Source organism: Hippopotamus amphibius, chromosome 2 (genome assembly GCF_030028045.1).
Source record: "Hippopotamus amphibius kiboko isolate mHipAmp2 chromosome 2, mHipAmp2.hap2, whole genome shotgun sequence".
In the NCBI taxonomy this organism is placed as follows: domain Eukaryota; kingdom Metazoa; phylum Chordata; class Mammalia; order Artiodactyla; family Hippopotamidae; genus Hippopotamus; species Hippopotamus amphibius.
Genome location: NC_080187.1, coordinates 204136342 through 204162276, shown reverse-complemented (window position 1 = coordinate 204162276; position 25935 = coordinate 204136342). Strand labels below are relative to the sequence as shown.

At 43.2% G+C, this 25935-nt stretch overlaps 1 protein-coding gene across 3 annotated transcripts in view; it reads right to left on the bottom strand.

Annotated features, from left to right (window-relative positions):
- Positions 1–25935, bottom strand: part of TLN2 (talin 2) — a 452015-nt gene that overhangs the window by 183111 nt on the left and 242969 nt on the right. For all 3 annotated transcript variants that reach the window (XM_057722678.1, XM_057722677.1, XM_057722679.1), the window contains 6 exons: positions 14057–14228; positions 11619–11716; positions 9901–10030; positions 8171–8323; positions 6210–6352; positions 4475–4602 (listed from right to left, as the gene is read on the bottom strand). In XM_057722678.1, coding sequence (XP_057578661.1) covers positions 4475–4602; positions 6210–6352; positions 8171–8323; positions 9901–10030; positions 11619–11716; positions 14057–14192 — 788 coding nt within the window. In that variant the 5' untranslated portion in view covers positions 14193–14228. The remainder of the gene's footprint in view (positions 1–4474; positions 4603–6209; positions 6353–8170; positions 8324–9900; positions 10031–11618; positions 11717–14056; positions 14229–25935) is intronic.

The window sequence follows — 25935 nt, the reverse complement described above, 5'->3', positions numbered from 1 at the left end:
CTGCCATTTGTGACAACATAGATGAACCTGGAGGGCAATACGCTAAGTGACATAAGCCAGACAGCGAATGACCAGTACTATATGGTATCACTAACTCGAGGAATGGGCAGGGGAGAGGTGAATACAGTAATGTAGGTCAAAGAGTATGAATTTTTCAATTATAAGAATGAGAATCCAACATACAGCATGGCAACTGTAGTTAATAACATGGTATCGTGTACTGAAAAGTTGCCAAGTAGTTAAGCATTCTCACCCCCACCCATTCTCTCACTTGAACTCTCTCCCTCTCCCTCTCCCTCTCTCTCTCTCTCTCTCTCACACACACACACACACACACACACACACAAATTAACTATGTGAAGTGATGGATGTGTTCTTTTGATCTTGGTAAGCATTCTATATGTGTACGTATATCAAATCATCAAGTTGTATACTTTAAAAATATATAATTGTAGTTATCAATTATTCTCAATTATTCCTCAGTAAAGGTTTTTTTAAAGATCCATAGTATGCTGGCTTTGAGCACAAGTGCTAAACAAATTTCCAAAAAATTAAAAGAAATAGTGTCATTAAACATACTTCCGCGTGCCTCACCCAAAAGCTTATGTGACTAAAATCTCTGCCTGGCTTTATCTTCAACTAGGCTCTGTGACAAGTCCAACCTTCTAACTTTTTTTTTTTTTAAACTGTGAATTGTTTAAAGCCAATAGTATATATGAAAGCTAGATGGGGAAAAACAAAGGCTGGCAGACACAGCCCAGCCTCAGTCACCAGAAACAGCCCAGGCATATTATCGGTGAACAGTCTTGGAGTATCCAACATACAATCAGGGAAGTGTGACCTTGCTGTTTTAATTAAGAGGAGATGAACACCTTTATGAAGTTTTACCTGTAGTGTATGTGCAATAATACACACAACTAAACACCTACATTAAATGAAAATGCCTCATTACCTAGACTAGATTTGGTCTAATTAAAGAGTAAATCAAATCTGTAAGAAAAAATAATTGCTATCAGGCCCAATAAGCTTGTTCCAATCTGAAATCTGAGTAAGGATACACACACCACTAGAGGCATAAGCTCCACACCATAATCTCAGAAACCAGAAAACTGAACACAATTACTTAACCTTGGCGACCTCCCATTATTAAGAGAAGGAACATCTTTAATGGAGTGTAGGAGTGCAGCATTCAATAGCCCATAAATCGCAGGAGACAGTGTAAGAGCAATACCAGCGCTCTCATACAGTTTGTAATCCCCACACAAGCAGTCAGTGGTATAACAATATTCACTGTGATGTAGCTGGCTCAACCAGTGACATAGCAAAGAGACCAAAGAACCTTGTGGTCACGTTTTTAAGTACTTTCTTAATCTTGCTGCACATTGGGAGACCAGTGAAAGGGGCAACTTCGCCCTCCAAGTAGGAATCTGTTTGTAAATGATGTAAATCCCAGTGTGAGGAGTCAGAAGCTACTTACAGAAAAGTTCTATGTAACTGTGAACAAGCCACATCTCCTCCCTCTGCTTCTTCTTCTGTATCTGTAGGATAAACTATACTGCTTTCTCAATTCACAAAGGGGCCCTGGGAATTACCTTTCCAAAAGCTCTAAAGAAAAGGCATGAATGAAATGGCATGGTAGTGTGATTTTAAGCACCCATTGAATGGCTACATTTGGATCACCTTCTCATCAGGGCCACACAGGCTCACAGTTACAAAAGCCTAAAACTAAACATTTTATTTAAAAAATTTTGGTTCAAACTGACAAAGGATTAATCTCCAAAATATATAAGCAGCTCACGCAGCTCAATATCAAAATAGCAAATAACCCAATCCAAAAATGGGCAGAAGACCTAAATAGACATTTCTCCAAAGAAGCCATGCAGATGGCTAACAAATACATGAAAAGATGCTCAACATCACTAATCATTAGAGAAATGCAAGTCAAAGCCACAATGAGGTATCACCTCACACCAGTCAGAATGGCCATCATCAAAACATCTAGAAACAATAAATGTTGGAGAGGGTGTGGAGAAAAGGGAACTCTCCTGCACTGTTGGTTGGAATGTAAATCGGTACAGCCACTATGGAAAACAGTATGGAGTTTCTTTAAAAAAACTAAAAATAGAACTACCACATGACCCAGCAATCCCACCACTGGGCATATACCCTGAGAAAACCATAATCCAAAAAGAAACATGTATCACAATGTTCAGTGCAGCACTATTTACAAGAGCCAGGACATGGAAGCAACCTAAATGCCCATCAACAGATGAATGGATAAAGAAGATGTGGCACATATACACAATGGAATATTACTCAGCCATAAAAAGGAATGAAATTGAGTTATTTGTAGTGAGGTGGATGGACCTAGAGTCTGTCATACACAGTGAAGTAAACGAGAAAGAGGAAAACAAATACCGTATGCTAACACATATATATGGAATCTAAAAAAATGGTACTGATGAACCCAGTGGCAGGGCAAGAATAAGATGCAGATGTAGAGAACAGACTTGAGGACATGGGGTGGGGGGGGGAGGGGAAGCTGGGACAAAGTGAGAGAGTAGCACTGACATATATACACTAACAAATGTAAAATAGATAGCTAGTGGGAAGCTGCTGCATAACACAGGGAGATCAACTTGATGATGGGTGATGACTTAGAGGGCTGGGATAGGGAGGGTGGGGAGCAGTCACGGGAGGGAGGGGATATGGAGATATATGTATAAATACAGCTGATTCTCTTTGTTGTACAGCAAAAACTGGCACAACAGTGTAAAGCAATTATATTCCAATAAAGAGCTTTAAAAAAAGTACAAAAAAAAATTTTTGGTTCATAAATCTCCTTGTCATTTTCTCCTTCTCATCATCAGTCACTCAAAGAAGCAAACAAAACATGTTTCCTCCCTCCAGGGCTTAATTATTCTCGGTGTTATCAATTTCCATGGCCATAATCCACAGGTTTATGACACCAAATGTATCTGAGGGACCAACTGTGAGGTTAGAATGCGGCAAGGTGAAACTAGTAAAAGCTCGTGTGCATGTGGTTTTCTGGAAGGCATCTAGGGTGTCAGAACAGAGAAAGGCAAGCTTCCGCGGCTCCTGCAGGAAGGAAGCCAGACCAACTGGGTAGAAGTGGCCCTGAGGAACACTTGGCCATATGACTCATTTGGAGAACACATAACAAAGTCAATGACAGGACCTGCTCAGAGCCAGTCTCAGACTCAAGGTCACTGCACAGAATAATGTAGGACAAAGCATCACTTTAGAAAGGCTCCCCAGGATTCATTAACCCAAAGGTAGAGTTTTTTTTAGTGACAATTCAGTTTAGACCCAAGAGCACGTGGGCCAGGCGTTCTCTGCCACCAGGAGAGAAGTCAGATTTCCTTTTTACCTTAGGGCACTTACTGGTCCCAACCACCTTCCACCAAAGTGAAAGTGAGGTCAAGGGCCTCTCTCCTCTCAATACACTCGGACACAATGCAATGGATGACTTACTCTATGTGTCTCACAGTGGTGTATCCTACAGAAAAGCTGACGCCCACCCACCCCAGCTGGCATTCCTATCAGGTCCCCATTACAAGCTGCACTCTAGGTAAGAGCATGATATTGACCGGGGTAAGACTTTCTGTGGTGACTTTTTTGGCTCAGCCAAATGTTTCATCTGATCTAAATGGAAGCAGAAGAGAGAAAGGAAAGGTGGGGAAAAAGAGATAAAGGAAAGAAGTGTTATCAGAGGAAGAAAGAGACAAAATCCTTGGAGAAGCCCAGACTAAAACCGAGGGAAAGATGACCTGAGACAAACAGCAGCCCCTGTCTGGCCGGGCTTGCCTGCTAGGCGTTTCTAGGAAACCCCACCCCAAGGCCCACATTCATTGGGGCCATGATGAATCTGGAGGGTTAGCTTTCTCTTGAACCCACCAGTATGGAGCCAGAGAAAATCACCCCCGTCATATAAAAGAGAACCAAAGACCAGATGGGTAGGCAGAGCAGAGCTAGTATTTAAATTACGGACATCACACTTTCAGAGCAATGAAGATTTCATTAGATTATAGTAAATAATGCGAAGCTCTCTCTTTCATACTCTGTTGTTCTAATATTGGAGTCTGAAAAAGAAATTAAACATGACAGAACCTGGCCCTGTATGAAGAAGGAATGTTAGAACAGGTTGGAGAAGATGGGAGAAGTGAGTTCCTCACCTCCAGAGATACCCTGGACAACAGCTTAGAGGGGTGCCTCAGACCCTGTGGTCCGGAGGAGAGCGCCCGAATGTGGGGCATCTTCACAGTCATCCCAACACTGAATTTCCAGGCCCCTTGCTTTCCCCAAGGTCTGCAAACTTCATCATATACTGAACTGAGTAAAAACTAACAATCTCACAATTGACTGAAACCAGGGTGTGTACATTGCACAGCAGGCTCAAAAATAAATAGTGAAAAGAAAAGAGGAGAAAAAAGAAAAACAAAAGGTCATTTACTCTAAGAATCCGGGCTTGTGTTTATGCTCCACATGAGGTCCGAATTGAATCTGGGCTTGAAATCCACCAAACTCACAAGCTTTCTCGAAGGAGACAGGGTGGGAGCCGTTCAGGATATCATCCCGAGCCTGCAACGCAAGAGGAAGCAAAAGGCATCAGGAGTGTGGCGGCAACAACACATTCTCTCCATGGCCACGTCCCCGCATCCCAGCGTACCCGCTCTGTGGAACACGGGGAAACGTGCCAGCCAAGCTAGAGGGAGGCACTCAAGACACTGGGCGACCGTGGCACGGCAGAATTAAGGCAAAGAGAAAACACGTCCTTGCCCCAAATTGCCTACAGATGGAAGGCTTCAGCGATGCCTGGTATATTAAAACTAAAGCTTGAATGTAACCTAGGGAGGTAGAAGTGATCATAAAAACTACAGAGGCAAAGGGGAATCCTTGTATGATGACCAGATTCACAGAGCGGGAAACAGAAATACAATACATATTTCATGACCCAAAACGATAACGCTAACAGAAAAATTATCTAGACGTAAAATCAACCCAATCCACATCCCAAGATAAATAGAACAGACAAGAACTCAGGACTGCAGACACTGGGGAGATGATCAGCAAATGCACAGTCCTGGAATCAGGAGCGCACTGCACTGCACCTGAAGTCCTCCTCCTATTTCCTGACCCCTCACTGGTGTTGCTATTTATTCCTTTTCTCTCTGTCTTTCCTTTCTCTAGTTAAATGACCCCCAGAGCACTCTCAGATGGACTCTGACCTATGGCCCTGAGCCGGAAACCAACAAGCATTTTCCTACTGTCCTGATACATGCCTCCCAGGATCCTGACCTTCCAAGCTCTTTCCTCCCAGACCTCCTTCCATCCACTAACTCGGGGCTCAGCAAACTTTCCCTGTAAAAGGCCAGAGACCGAACAAATTATACCTTCTGGACCATGTGGTCTCTGTCACAACTACTGAACTCTCTGCCGTTGGAATGTGAGAGCTGCCACGGACAATACATAGACAATTACATGATACAGAAGGGGATTTACCAACGTGCAATATGTAAACAAATGAGATGTGGTTCCAATAAAACTTTATTTATAAACACAGGCGAGACTGTGGCTGCCTTTTGCTGCACCGCCGCATTATTTCTGCGAGGCGATAGGTAGATAAATAAAAGGAGAGGAAAGGGAAGGAGGATAGGGAAGAATGAAAGAAGTGAGAGAGGGAGGAAGATGTTTTCCTTGAGCCAAAAGAAACCTCCAGGACTGTCTAGTGCAAAGCCCACATCTTACATACTGGGTAACTGCAACTTAGATGAGGTGAATGAGTTTAAACAACTAGTTAATGGTAAAAACATAAAAGGTTTTTGAGAGAACATTTCTCAGTTAATGAGAAGCACTGATTTTCTGACCAATAACCATCCTTGTATTCTAGATGAGAGCAAAGAAAGATGTAGTGTGTGTGAAGTGGCGAGCTAGGTAAGTGCTGCAAAGTCAGGCAGAGAGAGACAGTAGCAGCCACCAGGACCCCCACTGGGAAGCCAACTAAACCCTCCCTTTGGATGGCCAGCAGCTCACGGTGGACACCAAGCTGCACCACAACCCAACGTAACTGAAGACTGCATGTCACAGACACGGTGAGAGCTGAAGCCCAGCTCCTGCCCCCCAGTGAGCCACTGCCGGAGCTTCTGGAAAGCTCACCAACCTCAGCATCTGAGTATTCAATACTGTACCTGAACATAGAGCAAGTTCAGCTGCACGGGGTCTCTCGAGTCCACATTCTGATCAGAGTAAAAGAACTTCCGTCTAAGCAGCAACGTTTCACTTTCATCCACTCCTTGTTCTCTGAATGTTCGGCTGTGATCCAGCCAATTTACTGCAACGCAAGACGACATGAAAGAACTGTGTCTATTTTTCCTCTCAGTTCAAGGGGATTAACCAAAACAGCAGTTTAATGCAGTTGTGCATTTCTAGAATGCTGATATTCAGTTATAGTTACTTCTTAGATTAGACCTGAGCTTTTTAACTTTGCAAAGTAATTGCACATGTACCATATGACACACGCAAAAGCAAATGAGAGAGATGTCTGCAGCCATTCCTACCTTAGTAAAGCCCCACAATGAACTTATCATACGCTCCTTCGTTGAGGGGGGCGGGGAGGGAAATTAAGGAAAACAGTGCTTTATGCCAAGACAATCAAGTTTGCATATTCTTTTAAGTCAAGACTGGTCTTTAGTCTGATCAGGTGAGATAATTTATAAACTCTGAGCGTAATGAGTTACTAGCTCTGACATTAAGTAGAAAAGAGGAGGAAAATGAAAAGTAATCGGGGCAAAGAGAGGGCAGGACATTGAGGGGTAGGGGAGAGTAGAACCCTGCCCAGGCCCACCTGGAATCTCACTCATTTAGAAAACACTTCCCCGATACCTGGGTGCACAGGGGTGCATCCTTCCTCTACGCTTTCCACAGCTCTCATTCCCACACTCCTCCCCGGGCTTAACACACACACTGTGAGCAAGTATTTATTGCAAGCCACAGCTTTAGTGCAGGGAACGTGTTGGGTGGGTCTCATCTCCCACAGTACCCGGGAGAGTACCCTGCACAGTATAAAAACCCTCAGGATTTGTCGACTAAGGGCTCACTTGCAAAGGATTATGTAACTGGAAATCAAATGAGGCAAAAGAAAAAAAAAAAAAGAGAGAGAGAGGAAGAGAGGGGAGAGACAGAGAGAGAGGGAGAGAAAGAATGGAGAAAGGCTCAGAGGAAATGAAAGCCCCACTGAAGATCAATAAACATAATGACAAGGATGACATCTTCCCAATGCAGCAGTGAGAGAAAGAACAATGCAAGAAAGAAGAAGCTGGGAAGGTCTGAGTGAAATGTGCATGAAATAAGATCCTTGTCCGGGGAGTCAGGGGGAGTCAGGCAGCCAGGTGCACAAAGGACAGGTTTTGGCAACACATGGAGTATATACCCTGGCTTTTCTGTATATTATTAACCCTGTGGCTGTAGAAAAGGACTTTCCTATGGTAGAATTATATTACTATTTCGTAACCCCTAAGGAAATAATGGATCTAGGTAATGGTCACCAATGGCTGTTAACATCACAAAAAAAGAAACCACCAAATTCAACTTCGTAATAAAGACCATAAAGGAGTCTTTATTTTTAAATACACCCCGCCCCCCAATCAAGCCTCCAGATCTCAGGAATTAAAAGGGACAGATGAACATATTAGATGACACCGCAGGTATGCAATCAACAAAATCCAGGGTGTAGAACATTCTATACAAGTAACAATCTGGCTTCTTCCCCTCAAAAATTACAAGGCAAAAATAAAAGATGGAGGGAAAGCCTTGAGACTAAAAAAGTTAAGCAACCTATCATCCAACCTTATTTGGACCTTAGTTCAAACAAACTGTTACAAAAAATTTTCTTTAGGAGGCAATGGAGAAAATGTGAACACGATGTGTATATTTGACATTAAGAGATTATGTTTGAGATGTGAAATGGTATTACTGTCACTTTTTTTTCCCCTTAAGGGTCTTAGCTTTTAGTGACAGAGGGCAACATGTTTGTAGATGAAATAAAAAAAGGAACAAACAAACACCCCTGCCCTGGGTCATCCAGATGAAGGGAGAGGAGTGAGGCTCAGTGACCATGTGCCTGCGTCCCACTTCCTTCCCAGACACTCACAGTCATCATCCGTGTGAAGCTTGGCCTTCAACTTCTCCATCTTCCTCTCGTCTCGTAATAGCGTCCTGTCTTTTTTCAGCGTACCAGTTCCTTCTTCTTTCTTCTCTTCAATTGTTTCTTGGATTAAAGAGTATTCTTCATAGTTTGTAATTCCTAAAATTATCAATTAGGTTATAATGATCAGTGATTACATTGCTATCAACTACTTTCATCCTGGGGCCTGTAATACTACAAGGAGTCCCTGAGGACAAAGGATGGAAAAAGGCCTTGCCTAGGTGAAGGTGAGGGTCACCCAGGGTACACAAATCAAGTAACTGGCCACAAAGGAGAGTCTTCAGCTAGTTAAGCCACCTTCAAAATGTCATGTTCAAGGCTCCTGACTAATTTTTGAGTAATAAGAACAAAGTAGAGGACTTCCCTGGTGGTGCAGTGGTTAAGAGTCCGCCTGCCAATGCAGGGGACACGGGTTCGATCCCTGGTCCAGGAAGATTTCACACGCCATGGAGCAAATAAGCCTGTGCGCCACAGTACTGAGCCTGTGTTCTAGAGCCTGCAAGCCACAACTACTGAGCCTGTGTGCTGCAACTACAGAAGCCTGGGCACCTAGAGCCCATGCTCTGCAACAAGAGAAGACACTGCACTGAGAAGCCCGTGCACCACAACAAAGAGTGGCCCCCACTCCCCGCAACCAGAGAAAGCCTGTGCACAGCAACAAAGAGTAGCCCCCTCTCGCCGCAAATAGAGAAAGCCCACATGCAACAAAGAACACCAAACGCAGGGAGGAAGGGAGGGAGGGAGGAAGGATGGACGGACGGAGTACAGATCATACAGAGGAAGGCAAGACAGTGTTGAGCAAGCAGTGTCTGGAGGACCTGGGATTCCTGTACGTGAAGAGAAAACTGAGACAGGCAAGGCCACTTTCTTCAAATATGCAAAAGGCTTCATGTAGAAAGGAGACAGACCTGTTCTGAGGAGACTAATAGAAACTAGGAGGGAAAAAGGATGCCTAATAATTGTATAGGCTGTCCCCATGAGTCTTCAGGAGATACTGGATATCAGTGATGCTTATACAGAATCACAGCCATGGGCGGGAGACTGAATTATATGATTTCAAAAACATTACTTTCAATATGAAAATTCCTTTTGTTTTTGAAAGGGAAATAAAAGCTCTCACTTGTGACTCAGTAAGAAGTTCAAATGTTTACAATACTGGTTAGTGGGTTTGCAAATCAGGAAAACGAACACACGCTCTTGGGATTGAGCCAAAGTCAATGTGTTATGATACATTCAAAATGGCCTAGACACCCAAAGGGGATGAAAAAAAAGAAGAGGCATGTTATTAAAAACAAAAAACAACATGCAGGGCACTTCCCTCATGGCACAGTGGTTAAGAATCTGCCTGCCAATGCAGGGGACATGGTCTGGGAAGATCCCACATGCCTTGGAGCAAGCAAGCCTGTGCACCACAACTATTGAGCCCATGTGCCACAACTACTGAAGCCCGTGAGCCTAGAGCCTGTGCTCTGCAACAAGAGAAGTGACCACACTGAGAAGCTTGTGCACCATAACGAAGCGTAGCCACCACTCACCGCAACTAGAGAAAGCCCGTGTGCAGCAACAAAGACCCAACACAGCCAATAAATTAATTAATTAATTAAAACAAAAAACAAAAAAAAAACCCAAAACCAAACAAACAAACAAAAAACAGCATCCAGAAGCCTGGCACTTACCTATCCTGCTGCAAATAGTAACCAGGAGTTCCCCAACGGTCTTGGAATCGTCCACCATCACTGTTTTCACGGATCCATCCAGCATCCGAATTTTCTGAGGTCTCTGTTTCTTTTTATATTCCAAAATATCCTAGAGAAAAACCACACGAACATTTCACACTGTGCGAGAAACTAGGCAATAAACTTGGACACTTTTCTTTAAAAACTCAATTTTCCCTAGCACCGACTGATTTCCTCTTCCTAAGTTTTGACGAGATTTTTGCCACTAATACAGAATCTCCAGCGCTAAATCGCTTCCATAAAGGTTTCTTTAAAACCTGATTGTAAAACTGCACCCAAAAAAGTACTACTTATAGCTCACAGTTACTGAAAACTAACCTCTGTAAAGTGGAAGTATGTCCTCCTGAAAGGCTGAGAAGGATCGGCTATAATGAGAATTAGCAGAGGAAAATTCCTACCTGTTTTTTAAAAAGATTGTGGTGTGCTTCTCCAATGATCTCTTACAAAGATACAACTTTTAAAGTTATAATTTTTATATAATTTTTAACATATACGCGTCATGAAGAACACAAATAATACCCCCTAATGCTTCACAGTAGGGTATATCACAGAAAAAGTGGTTTTCACAATAACGGCAAGACCAAAGGGGGAATAAGTTTGAGAGTTATGTGTAAATAAGAGACTCTCCTCTTACTACACTTCTTAAGAAGAGAACTACGGAAAGGAAATTAATTGGCACCCCATACGTTGCTTTTGCTTATGGAACACTGACCAATCTGATATGTTTCCAATCTGATGTGTCCACTCCATATACCAAAACCCAATATATTTGGGGGATCAAGCTGAACAGAATATTTAACACTTTTTAAAAAATTGAAGTATAGTCGATTTACATTATTGTGTTAGGTTCAGGTGTACAGCAAAATGATTCAGTTACGTATATATATTATTGTAGATTATTTTCCATTATAGGTTATTACAAGATACTGAATATAGTTCCCTGTGAACACTATTTTACTCATTATTTTTTTTCCTACTTCCATAACACAATTTTTTGTTGTTACTGTTACTGATAGTTACTAAAATCACATTTAATGTGAACTTTAAAAAATTTTTTTAATTGCCATTTACTATATTTTATTCATTCATTCATTCACTTTTTAAAAATTTCTGGCCACACTGCACGGCATGTGGGATCTTAGTTCTCCAACCAGGGATTGAACCCATGCCCCTGCATTGGAAGTGGACTCTTAACCACTGGACTGCTGCAGGAGTCTCCTAATACGAACATTTTTTTATAAAAGCAAAACACTGATTAATATTTAATCTCTGGCTACCCTCAGGACTTTATTTTTGTTCTCTCTCTATCCTTACTTTCTATCACCAGTTACGAGGGTACTTCCTACATACTTATAGGAAGATGCTCTGTTTCTTAAGTAACAAGTCCGACAACGGCCTGTAGAAACAGCTTAAAACCATAACCTCATGCTGCTTTAACTACCCTGTGGATTTTCACGAATTTGGACGGCTGATATTTTCTATCACTAACCTGGACAGGCTTTACAAAGTACATTGCATCAAAACTATTAATACGATGTCCTTGAATCAAAATAGATTTTTGAACCTCTCCTTTTCTTTGAAGCATAATCATGTTGGTGTCTATGGAAGGCCTAGGGACAAAATGATGAAAAAAGTCAAAAAAAATATCAACAGCATACCCCATTTCGCAACATGTAGTAATCCAGTGTTCTGCCTGCTTCCAGCCAAATTCCTTTCCTGGGGTCTTCATCCGAGAGAAATAGCCCATAGTCAGAAGCTGGAGGAAAAACAGAAGGAAAAATAAAAAACAAAGTGATCATGGCGCCATCACTGACTTCCAGGCTCTGAGTCTGCTGACTTGGCAAGGGGATTCTCCTTCACTAGAGAAATACTTCATTCTGATGACACGGGCAGCCACTGGGACTAAAGTAGATGAGGAGGAATAAGAGCTAAGCCACAAAACCAACACCCACATACAATGTTCATGCTTCTTTAAACCAGTGGGCAGTAATCATGTCTAAAAGTTAGGGAAGATAAACATTCCCCTTTCAGCTGACAGAGAATTCCCTTCTGGGTTAACCAATCACCACCCTAAATTGCCACCTGTAAACTTTTTCCTATAAACATCTAAGCCAAAATCACCCTACCATAACACTCTGTAATCTTCAAATCTGTGATGTGCTCCCTATTGCAATAGACTGAAAAAAATCTCCCCTTAATTGGTTGAAATAAAATAAAATAAAATAAAATAAAATAAAATAAAATAAAATAAAATAAAATAAAATAAAATAAAATAAAATAAAATAAAATAAATTAGGGAAACACCAAGAACAAAGCAGTCCAAATTTCTTTCTAACAGAATTGGGCTCTGTTTCCTATCGTGCTGTAAAAGTGAGGCCAAGAACCCATGAAGAATGGTAAGACAGCCATGGAGAAACTGGAAATAATCACTGAGGCCCAAGGCCACTTAGGCAAAGAGGGGCCGATGAAGCCTTTACACGTGGAATAATCCCTCCATCACCCCCACATAGCATTGCAAAATAAAAGAATGAGTTCCCTGTGAGATGAAGTCTCTGCTCCCCATACCACCAAATTATGAGTAAAGTTGGAGAGTTAAACCCTGTATTCTTCACAGAAATCCCTTAATCTGACCCAGGAAGTACAAGAGGGTGGAGGCAGGAGGAAAGTGGTATCATTTCCTGTCTCAAGACTTCTCTCTTCCTAAATGTGTTTCAAGGAAACCTCGGAGACCCAGATGAGGGCAGAGCTCCTGTTGTTTCTTAGAAAAACAACTTCAAGATCTATAAAGGTTTGTTATCTTCACCAGAGCTTTACAGCAATCCAACTCAAACAAAGTTTTAAAAATCTGGGAATAAACTAACAGAAAAGTAAAAACATCAGCTATGATTGGACAATCCAGTCTCCGAGTAAGGCTGGAAATGTGGGCAAACTTTATTTTGATTTTTGGGTAATCTAGAAAGAGCAGTGTTTTCAATAATATAGATATTGATTTTGGCCCAATAGATTCGTGGTTTTGTGAGTAACAGATCTTTTCAAGAAGACCCAGGCCTAACAATAACTATCTTTGAATGTTTGATTTTTATGATTACAATTTTTAAGGAAAGTTTTATTCCATTTTCACACTAAAGGCTTATTAATTAGGAGTAACCCCAATTTCTCAAGCATTAAAAACTAAATAAAGGAAGGAAATGTAGAGAGAAGACAAAGGCAAGTGGAAAATAAAATTGTATGAATGACTTTTGTTTAAACTCAGATTAACAGTGGCCAATGGTTTAACCAAACATTAAACAAAACATGTATCACAACTTTTTTTCTAAGCTTTGAGAGAAAGATTAGAAGCCCCTACAAAGTGCTTGAAATGTAACGCTTGCCCTGGGTCCTGATGGCAGTAAGAGTCTTCAGGCTGCTGGCAGTGGAAAGTTTTCAGCCATGCAAAACAGGGCTCAGAATACACAAAAACAGTAACTGTTAGAGCAGCTTCATCTGTACTCTATAGGGCTTTATAACAAAGAGTGATTTGTAGGGACTTCCCTGGTGGCGCAGTGGTTAAGAATCCGTCTGCCAATGCAGGGACACGGGTTAAATCCCTGGCCCAAGAAGATCCCACATTCCGTGGAGCAACTAAGCCCGTGCACCACAACTACTGAGCCTGCCTAACTACTGAGCCCATGTGCTGCAACTACTGAAGCCTGCCAACATAGAGCCCGAGCACCGCAACAAAGAGTAGCTCCCTGCTTGCCACAACTAGAGAAAGCCCACGTGCAGCAATGAAGACCCAATGCAGCAAATAAATTAAATAAATAAACTAATTATTATTATTTTTAAAGTGACTTGTAGACCGCACAGCATAGTGCTGATGTATGGAAGGGCCACGATGATGATGACAGCTCACTGGCAGTTGTGGCCGCTGTCATTACAAGTCTCACACAGGAGGCAAGTAACGTCACACAGGAGGCAAGTAACGTCCAGAATAAGAAGACACTTCATTTGAAACATACACACCTGTGTACCACTCAGAGCCTTTGATTCCTTAGGTACTAAGGAAAAACCACACAAAAACACATTTCAAGCAGCCAGGAAATAACCAATGGCCTACCTTGGCCAGTTTGTGCCTCGGGTACCCGTTCCCGAATGACTCGACACGCATCGTACACCGCTGTCGATGGTTCAAACTGCATGGTCTTCACCACATTGCAGTGGCGGACACAAATCTTTAAGGACAGGGCCACCATTCTCCCAGGTGATTTCAGGACTCTCACTTAGAACGTCTGCAAAACACAATGGGACACACCGTGATGTTCATGATAACTGTCTAGCAGAAAAAACATTAGACTCCGAATTGGCTTTAAAAATAGAAAGAGAAGAAAATGGCAATTAAAGAGAAGACTTTGGATAAAAACATATATTAAAAAATAACTTTTGAACGAAATTGGGACATTTGTAGAGGCATAGATAGACCTAGAGACTGTCATACAGAGTGAAGTAAGTGAGAAAGAGAAAAACATATCATATATTAATGCCTATATGTGGAATATAGAAAGATGGTACAGATTGACCAGTTTGCAAGGCAGAAATAGAGACACAGATGTACAGAACAAACATGTGGACACCAAGGGGGGAAAACCGGGCTGGGGTGGGGGGAGCATGGGCAGGGGATGAATTAGGAGGTTGGGATTGCCATATATCCATTACTAATAAGAAAAAAATCAAATTGCACACTTTAAATATATGCACTTTATTGTATGCCAATTATATCTCAATAAAAGTTCTTAAAAAATAAAATAAATAACTTTTGAAAATTTTAGAACAGGACAGCAGTACACAGTCTCAGAGTTACATCACTGCAGGGATGAAACCAAATTTCAAAGGAAAAAGTAAAATTGTCACTCTTTGCAGATGACATGATATTATACATAGAAAACCCCAAAAACTCTACCAGAAAACTTCTAGCACTAACTGATGAATTTAGTAAAGTAGCAGGATACAAAATTAATGCACAGAAATCTTTTGCATTCTTACACACTAACAATGAAAGAACAGAAAGAGAAATTAAGGAAACACTCCCATTTACCACTGCAACAAAAAGAACAAAATACCTAAGAATAAACCTGCCTAAGGAGGCAAAAGTCCTCTATGCAGAAAACTATAAGACACTGATGAAATAAATCAAAGACGATACAAATAGATGGAGGGTCATACCATGTTCTTGGATTGGAAGAATCAACATTGTGAAAATGATTATCCTATGCAAAACAATTTACAGATTCAACGCAATCCCTATCAAATTACCAATGGCATTTTCCACAGAACTAAAACAAGAAATTTTACAATTTGTATGGAAACGCAAAAGACCCCAAATAGCCAATCTTGAGAAGGAAAGATGGAGTTGGTGGAACCAGGCTTCCTGACTTCAAACTATACTATAAGGCTACAGTGATCAAGACAGTACGGTACTGGCACAAAAAACAGAAATATGGATCAATGGAACAGAATAGAGAGCTCAGAGGTAAACCCACACACATATGGTCACCTTATATTTGACAAAGGAGGCAAGAACATACAATGGAAAAAGGACAGCCTCTTCAATAAGTGGTGCTGGGAAAATTGGACAGCTACATGTAAAAGAATGAAATTAGAACATTTCCTAACCCAATACACAAAAATAAACTCAAAATAGATTAAAAACCTAAATGTGAGGCCAGACACTATAAAACTCCTAGAGGAAAACACAGGCAGAACACTCTACGACATACATCAAAGCAAGATCCTTTCTGACCCACCTCCTAAAATAATGGAAATAAAATCAAGAGTAAATAAATGGGACCTAATGAAACTTAAAAGCTTTTGCACAGCGAAAGAAACCATAAACAAGACAAGAAGACAACCCTCAGAATGGGAGAAAATATTTGCCAATGAAGCAACTGACAAAGGATTCATCTCCAAAATATACAAGCAGCTCATACAGCTTAATACCAAAAAAGCAAACAACTCAATCCAAAAATGGGAGGAAGACCTAAATAGACATTTCTCCAAAGAAGCCATGCAGATGGCTAACAAATACATGAAAAGATGCTCAACATCACTAATCATTAGAGAAATGCAAGTCAAAGCCACAATGAGGTATCACCTCACACTGGTCAGAATGGCCATCATCAAAAAATCTAGAAACAATAAATGCTGGAGAGGGTGCAGAGAAAAGGGAACCCTCCTGCACAGTTGGTAGGAATGTAAATTGGTACAGCCACTACGGAAAACAGTATGGAGGTTTCTTAAAAAACTAAAAATGGAACTACCATATGACCCAGCAATCCCACTACTGGGCATATACCCTGAGAAAACCATAATCCAAATAAAAACATGTATCACAATGTTCAGTGCAGCACTATTTACAAGAGCCAGGACATGGAAGCAACCTAAATGCCCATCAACAGATGAATGGATAAAGAAGATGTGGCACATACATGCAATGGAATATTACTCAGCCATAAAAAGGAATGAAATTGAGTTATTTGTAGTGAGGTGGATGGACCTAGAGACTGTCATACAGAGGGAAGTAAGCCAGAAAGAGAAAAATAAATACCGTATGCTACCTCATATATATTGAATCTAAGAAAAATGGTACTGGTGAACTCAGTGGCAGGGCAAGAATAAAGGTGCAGATGTAGAGAACGGACTTGAGGACACGGGGGGGGGGGGGGCGGGCAAAGGGGAAGCTGGGACGAAGTGAGAGAGTAGCATTGACATATATATACTACCAAATGTAAAATAGATGGCTAGTGGGAAGTTGCTGCATAACACAGGGAGATCAACTTGATGATGGATGATGACTTAGAGGGCTGAGATAGGGAGGATGGGAGGGATTTGTGGGAGGGAGGGCATATGGGGATATATGTATAAATACAGCTGACTCACTTTGGTGTACAGAAAAAACTGGCACAACAGTGTAAAGCAATTATATTTCAATAAAGAGCTTAAAAAAGAAAACATTACTGCAGGGTGGCAAGGAGAGCCCCTTGGAAGGAGGGAACCATGGGAGTTCACCACGGCTCCTTCCTCAAGGCTGCTCTGTACTTGGGGTTTCCTCAAGGGGGAATGGAATTTCCCAGGTGACTGTCCTCCAGGTGAGAGGCAGAGGGCCCTGGGCGCCCACTGCTGTCTCCTCAAGATGCCTGTCAGCACCCTCGGCTACCAGGCTCCCTTCCCAGCAGCTCCTGGGCAAAGGGAAGAAGCACCTCTGCCCTCTGGGTGCTTCCCATGGCAAAACTCCACCATACCTTGTACCTGAAGATTTGGCTTGCAGGCCCAGCCCCAATGGCAGGAGATCACCAACTGGCCACTCTGCTTCCATTTCCCCACAATAAGCTGCTATCTGCCCTGCATAATTCACAGAACTGAATCCTGAGGTGACAGCAATGCCAGGCCAATGCACAGCTATCACTAATGAGGCCAGAGTGGCTTATTTTAAACACCCGGTGTGCCAGGCAGCTTCACACTCTTCAGGGGTCTCAAAGTGAAGAAAATGCCAATTTAGTTTTTCTTTCATTCAGACAAATGCCTGGGATATTTTTCTTATTACCCAGTTCAATGGTTTTAAAAATAGTGAGGTGCTTAGGGTGGGTTTGAATTATTTCATAAATGCCTTCTTTTTAAATTTTAAGTCCAGCCATTTAATGCATTTTCTGAGTTGGTGGCTTCTGGGTTATTTCAACTACCTGTTCTATTCCTTAGTCAGAAACTTTCCCCCCAATCCAGGCCAGTCTCTATCAATGCACACCTTGGGCACCTTGGGAGGCATCTTCCCTGCACCTGAGGAGTCAATACAGACTTACCCAGCTCACTGTCATCCTGGCAACCAAAATAAGGCACTTCACAGTGAGTAGCTATCAGAGTCCTAGGGCTGCATGGGTAACAGATCCCCAGGAGTTTCAAGCACACACTCCTTTCTTGTCTTCTATTAGAGAATCTACAGGTAGTTAAACCTGGACCTCAGCTCCCTCTAAGAATGCAAGTGCTGAGAAGCAATGAGGTGGCCACAGGCAAAGAGGACTACAGACTGACCAGGCCCAGGCCAGGGGTGGGAGCCTCCAGGGCATCACTTAGCAAGCTTCTCTGACCCCTGGCTTCCTATCATCAAGCAACTACAGTCACTTGGCTACAGAGGACAGTTTTAAACAGATGCTCTGGAATCCATGGGCAGGGTGTGCACACACTCTCATGCAGCAACCATTTAGGCTGTCCAACAGTAAAGTCATTCTGACCTGTGCTTACGTTCTGCATGAATGTGGTCCGTAAAAACATGAAAATATTTCTTATTTGAGAAATGTCAAGATACACTTCTCAACAAACAACAACAGCATTCACTGACCATCTGCCCTAACAGAACTCATTTACTACAGCCTGGGCAGTGGCTAGATTGAGTTGTTCAAAATATCTGATGATTTTCACCTACAACACTGAGGTCTTGTAAAGCCACATATGTAGGCATCCCTTGGAGACGTCACGGGTTCAGTTTCAGACCACCGCGATAAAGTGGATATCGAGGTGGAGTGAATCACGTGGATTGTTTGCTTTCCCAATGCATATAAAAGTGTTGTTTACACCACACTGTGGTCTATTAAGTGTGCAATATCATTACGTCTTAAAAAAAATACATACACTTTATCAGAAAATACTTTATTGCCCAAAATTGCTAAGCATCCATCCTCTGGGCTGTCAGCAAGTGGTACTCATTTTGCTGGTGGAGGGCCATGTTGATGGCTGCTGACGGATCAGACCGGTGGTTGCTGAAGACGGGGGTGGCTGTGGCCATTACTTAAGACAGCAATGAATTTTGCTGTATTGATTGACTCTTCCTTCCACAAAGGATTTCTCTATAGCACTTTCAATTTCCTTCAAGAACTTTTCCTCTGCATTCAACTTGACTGTTTGGCGCAAGTGCCCTAGCTTTTGGCCTGTCTTGGCTTTCAATATGCCTTCCTCACTAACTAAATCTTTCTAGCTTTGACCTAAAGGGAGAGACATGCGACTCTTTCAGTTACTTGACCACTTAGAGGCCACTGTGGGGTTATTAACTGACCTAATTTCAATGTTGTTGTGTCTCAGGAAATAGAGAGGCCTGAGACGAGGGAGCAAGATGAGGGAACGGCTGGCCAGTGAAGCAGTCAGGACACATATTTATCAATTAAGTTCCCTGTCTCAGGGCTCTCCAAAACAGTTACAATAGTAACATCACAAATATAATAATGAAACAGTTCGATATATTGCGAGGACTACCAAAATGGAACACAGAGATACAAAAGTGAGCAAATGCTGTTGGAAAAACGGTGACACTGATAAGCTTGTTTGACTCAGGGTTGATAAAAACCTTCAATTTGTAAAAAGCAAAAACAAACAAACAAACAAACCCGGTATCTGCAAAGCACAGTAAAGCAAAGTGCAATGCAACAAGGTATACCTATAAAAGGCTCTATCCAACTCTTTTTATAGGCATATTCAACCAACTCTCCAATTTGATGAAATCAAACTGTATGGTATCACTTATATGTGGAATCTAAAAAATAATAGAGATGAATGTATATGCAAAACAGAATCAGATTCACATATAAAGAAAATAAACTTGTGATTAGCAAAGGGGAAAAGAAGGGGGAGGGACAAATTAGAGGCATGAGACTAACAGATACAAACTACTACGTATAAAATAGATAAGCAGCACAGATGTACTGCATAGCACAGGGAATTCTAGCCATTATTTTATTACCTATGACCTACAGCCATAACCGATAATGAAGTATCATCCTCAAAAATACTGAATCCCTATGCTGTACAGCTGCAACTAATATAATACTGTAAATCAATTATACTTCAATAAAAACAAAAATAAACTCTAGAGATAAACTGGAAAATTTGCTGTGATGTAGATCACTCCATGGGTTAATTTTTCTCCTGCGGCCAGTGACGACTGGGGGGTTTCCTGAACCTGTTAGATCCATGAGCATAGCTGGTGGTAACAGTCCGTGGGAAAGGCCATGAACTCAATGATGTCATGGATGCTGTTTACACAACACACCAGAGAGGATGGGATGGTTAATGTCTTCCATTGCCTGGAAATAGGAAGTAGTACAGTTTGAGTATCCTTGTATGAAAGCATCCCTTCCCAGGCTAATACCTGGGCTTTCTGAAGAGCAAATGGTCTCTGTAGCCAAGCAGAGAAAGACTCAATCACAGGGAAAGTCAGAGCTGTGACATGGAGAGGAGAGCAGAAATGACTGCAGGGCAGTCCACATGGGAGCTCAGAAGGAGATAGAAGACACACGGGAGGAACGAGAAAGGGGCAAACTGAGGAACAGGGGCTGCCGGACAGAGGGTGCAGAATCAACCAGCAATGCCGGAAAGAAGCCCAGAACATTGGGAGGCAGAAGCGAAAAAGAGAAGCAGAAAAAGTATGACAGTGAAGGAACATCTCTATCCAAAACAAGTGGAAAAATGAAGAAGCCATTGACAGGGGGAGGAAGCTGCTGGAGGCACAGGTTTGGGGTGAAAAGTCGCTAATGAGTTTCTTTGGGATGCATTCAGTGAGAGGTGGCGCAGAATCAAATACAAAACTGGAGATATGGGCGGGAAGGTTCGTCATACTCAAATCCTTGAGGCTAGGAAAAGCATCTAGAGAGTAAGCAAGAAAGTGAAGAGACCTGAGGTCTGGGTCCTGGAACAATGTTCTAGAATCAGCACAAGAAGGACCCCACAACATGGAGGAACAAAAGAAATAGCTGACTGTGGGAATGTTGACACTGTCACTGTTCCAGAGACTCTAGACATGCAGCCACAGAAATTTCATAAAGGGAACATATTAACATAAATGAAGAAAGGGGCTGTGACAGAAAGAATGATGTTCCAGAGGAAGTGACGTTGGCAAAGCAAACAAACAAACCAAAAAAAAAAAAAAGAAAAGAAAAAAAATCCTTCAAATTAAAAGAAGTCATGGAGATATTTCACAGCATCGAAAGTGCAAAAGACAAAATGTTGGAAGCTGATCCAAACTTAGTAAGGAGTACGATAATCTGCCAAGGCATAGAAAAGATGCTCACTCTGTCTCTTAAGTTATACAATAAGAAGGCTCATTTTGATAAGTTTTGTACAAAGAAAGAAAACACTTCCATTTTCCAAAAAAAAAAAAAAAAGGAGGAGGAGGAATTGAAAGGAGGCATCGTGGTAGGGGAGGGAGGAGCATGGAGAGGGGGTGGGGCAAGAGGAAAGCGCATCAAGCTGGGGGAGAGATCACCTGCATTCAATGCTCCTCGCAGTTCAGGAAGAGAGGCACTGAGACAGGACAGCGGAATCTGGCAGCTCGGAGGTCTCTGGCAGCGGAGATGAGGAGGTGAGAGAAGGGGCAAGGCCAGAGCCAGCAGGGTTGTGAGAGGGATGAGGAGAGGCACTGGCACATCAAGTACAGACACCTGCTGGAAGGGATGGGGGAACAGGCAGTACCTCTGACGGATGCTTTGAAGGCTTTTTTCCAGAAGCAGTTCACCACGTGGCTACTGCCAACTCCCTATCCACAGAGCATCTCTACAGACCAGGTTTTCCCCTTATCACGGCCCTAGGGGCAGTCCCAGGACAGCTAAGTGCCCTTCCTCGAGGCAGGTGGCTCAGCACACACGTTGCTGCCTGCGTGTGTGTGTGAGAGGAGAGGGAAGAGTAAGCAAGTCTTGGTTCAAGCAACGGGCGCTTGACTAGGAGCCTGTGGTCCAGGTTCAGTCCTAGCCTGTCGATACCCTGGGCCTTCTCTCTCTGCTTTTCAGAGAGCGAGAGGCAACCAACTCCCATGAAAGGAGGCCCCCAGCAGCCACGTGATGCTTGGTCAACTCCTCCCCTGCCTCCTCACCCTGACATCTCACAAAGGAGGCCACTATCCTTAGCTCAGGGCAGATGTTCAACAGAATAAGGGACACGAGAGATTTACTGTGTGGTCCATGTTCAAGTGTTCTACCATCTTCAAAACAACCACTGCAGAAAGCATCAGTTTCACTACATGGGAACACATGATGCAAAAAGATAAAAAAAATCCAAATCAGCCACTCTGAAAGAGCTCGGCACAGTGGTCGAAAACTAAAGGCTCCAATTTCTTCTACGTACTCTTGGCTCTCTGTTTTATTATGACTCAGTGTTCCCAAGCATGAAAGCATGAAACAAGACGGACAATTTCCTGCATGGGAATGTTTTTAGAAACGCAAATTATGAACATAAAAATGCTTTATAAAGGACAAAACTATATATAAAGCCAAGGTACTTTTCCTACTATCATGCAAGAGGAACCCCCATACAGAAAAACCTCAGCGAGGTCTGAAACCAAAGTGCACAGCGATTTAATCACCATCCCCCAGGGAGCACGGCAACGAGCTGTTTCTAGCCCTACTCTCAACACGAGAGACGTGCAGAATAGATATTGGTTGGACTAGAGTGTCCCGACTTGCGGCAAAAAGAAAGCAGGATTAAAACATAAAGCGACCTAGAGATGCCAGCGAAAGGTGGGTATGTATTCAACACCCGTGAGAAATCTCACTATAAATCCATTCAAGCCCTAAGCAAATCATGTAGCTCTGACAACACACCATGAGAAAACCTGACTTTTCCCTCTCCGCTGTGATGTTTTCAGGTCAGTGCAGCACTGACCCTGAACTACAAGTGACCCTCATGTCCACTTTGCTATAACCTCCCCCCTCCTGCTAATTCCTGCCCCTCCAAGCTGGGAGCCTAGGGGAGCTCACCAGGCTTCCTCTTCTGGTGTGGCTGCACGAAGACTAAGAGCCAAACGCGTGCACTGTTTCTTGCAGACCTGTTAGTGTCTAATCCACCTCTGTTTTATGATCCTATCCTTGTTCTTTTTCTGCCTCAGGTTAACTGCTATCCAGTTGAACTTTGAGTCCCTGTTCATTTTTTGCTATAAGACAGGGTATAGGGATTCCCTGGCAACCCAATGGTTAGGACTCGGTGCTTTCAATGCCGTGGGCCCAGGTTCGATCCCTGGTGGGGGAACTAAGACCCTGCAAGTTATGTGGCGCAGCCAAAAAAAAAAAAAAAGACAGGGTATAAAGGCATAAAACAGCCATTACTTTCCTTTGCATAATCTCTTCTCACTCTGACCATCTGGCCCAGATTGTGTGTGTGAAGGTCATCTGGACCACGTCAGAAACCCTTCTGTGCCATCCATTGTGGAAGATGAGCCAGTGGAACCAGTGGTGAAACCCAGACATTCTCCCCTTTTAAAGTAAACACTTTTCAGTCCCAGGGAACTGTAAACAGCCCAGCATGAGGCCAGTGATGCAGGCTGCAGGCTCATCCCATTCCACCCTGGGACAAACAACCCCTACTCAGCCAAGACCTCCTCCTCTCCGAAAGCAACACCCATCATTGGTCAAGATGAGCAACCACCCCTTGGATCTCTGCCCTGATAAGTGAGGGCCACGAAGTGTGCCAACCCCACCCCTGCCTCACCAGCTGCTACCCTGAGCTGGCCACTTACGTGCCATCTGCCTCCGTGTCCTCCTCTCTAAAACAGGAGGCAATAATAAACCTACCTCTAAGATGGCTAGAGAACCAAAGAAGTTCATACACGTCCAAGGCACATAGAAAGTACCAGGTCAGGGTTTGTTGCCATTATTTATTAGTCATGGTGGTTGGAGAAACAGTGGAAGCAGCATCCTGTGTTCAGCTACCACCTGAGCTGAAAAAATTCATTTTATTGTTTATTCTGCATCTATCATGTACTAGATACTACTACAGGCATTAGGGAAGCAAAGACGGACAAGATTCCTGCTTAGTTGGAGCTCACCTTCTAGGAACCCTCTTCACTATACAATTCCTGTGTTCATCCTTATTCAAATCATACAACGTGATTTTTCCAGATGCAGAACTCTCTCAGGATGAGTCGTGAGGTTGAACGTTCTTGTGGATCAGGTAACTCCTAGTACGTGCTGCTGCTCTTGGATGTTCGTTGAATTCCCTCAATCCAGGAGCCCAAACAGAAAAAAATCTCACCCTCTGGGGCAGGGCTGGCATCAGAATAGGCCCCTGCCCTAGAGCTCGTCCGTGTCCTCTGCCGAGGAGCAACCTATGTGAGGGGTCACGGGCTCTGCATGCTCTGCTGTACAGCAGAGGAGTGACCCTCAGGTGGCAGGACCGCAGGGCCAGGCCACCACGCCTCAGTGGAGCCCTGGATCTGCAGGAGAGTAAGAGCTACCCACCAATCCCAGCCTCTCCCACTCTAGCCACGGGCTCCATTCTGACTCATTGGAAGACTGCTGTACCTGACCCCTTCTGTAGGTCAGTTCCTCTCTCAGCAGGCAAAACACAGCTCTGTTTGGTAACAGCATGCATCACATAACTGAATGTCAGCATCAAAGGTGGGCCTATATAAAAGCTATCATTCATCTGTGTTTATATCTCCTGTGAACAATTCTGCTCTCACAGAAACGCCCTGGAAAGAGCTTCCCCTTCTCCCCACCCCTCACCTGCTAATCTGCAAGGGAGGAAGAGGGTAAGCTCATTTAACAAGTAAGAACCCACCATGACTGGGTCACAGCTACCAGGGGTGCCTCGAAAGCAAAAGCCAGGGTCTCTCACTCCATCTCACTCTCCTGGGCTGTCTATACTCAGATACCTTAGGGTTCACCTTTAACATTCAGACTCCATGCACCAGGTATATACACGTGTCTGTCACTATCTAGAAAGGTAAGTCAGGTCCACTATTCACTGAGAGCCACGGGCCTTTAATTCAAAGAGGGGACAGGAGGAAGGAGGCTGAGGGTCCCATCTTGGTCTCATCTCCAGCCTAGTTTTATCAGGGAGCCACAGGCCTTCCTTAATCATCTTATCTCCCTATTGGGCCCTCACATCTCTCCCCACTAGTGAGAGTCCAGAGATGAGAGTTTTTTTGGAGAGGCTCCCCGTTGTCTCTCATATCAGTAACTTGTGAGAGCTCCGGCTAAGAAGCTTGGAGAAAACAGTACGAAAACAGCTGACGTGTTTTCTTCCATGTGCCCAACACCCACTTAGAAAAAGACCAGGATGATCAGGCCCCCGCTTTGCAACCAGGGTGGGGAGACCAGAAAACAAGAGAGAACACTCACTGAAGAACGTCTCTTTAGTTCTCCAGGGAGGCACAGGAAGCCAGGACCACTGGTGACTCTCAACACTTCAACTAGAAATAATTGTCATTAAAAGGTCAGGTGGTCAAGGAGGATAGGAGAAATGATTAACCACCCACACAGGTGTGAACTCAAGCAGGCCAGGCAAGTCAACAAAAATTCTAGCCAAGTGGCTGGCACCCACGGCTGCTTTGCAAACCTCGTAAATGCCCCCTAACCCATAGGGCCACCACTGTGTATACCCGCCTGCCCCCATTACACCAGCATTAAGATATACGCCCAACACAGTGTCGGCAATACATTTGCCACAAGCGGTCCATCTCCCCCACTGTCCTCTGAGAGCCAGGAGTGTATCATTACAGCCACCTTTGAATCTCAAGGCCAGAGCACAGTGCCCACAAGTAGATGCTTCATAAATGTTTGTGGAATTAATATGCACACCATGGAAAGACGTAAACAGACTTTTTTTCTAAGTTAGTCATTAGGAGTTATTCACACTCACATCATGACTCAGGGATGAACAGAAGGCAAACATCCAGCAGACCCAACTATTTCTACTCATCCACAGCCATTTCCACTGACCCCAGAAACTTAACCTCATGGCTCACAAGGTGAAGGTCTCTATTTAGGCAAATGAGTAATACAGAAGAACCAAATCCACATCACTCAGGAATAACTGGAAGCTCCCTGAGGGCAGGGACCATTGTACTGCTCACCATCAAGTACCTGTCAGAGAGAAAGGCTCAATACCTATTTACTTAATGCACGGATGGAGGTGCACGTCAGCATTTCCAGCTCCCCAAGAGAACCAGAGTGTGCCTACAACAGGGAA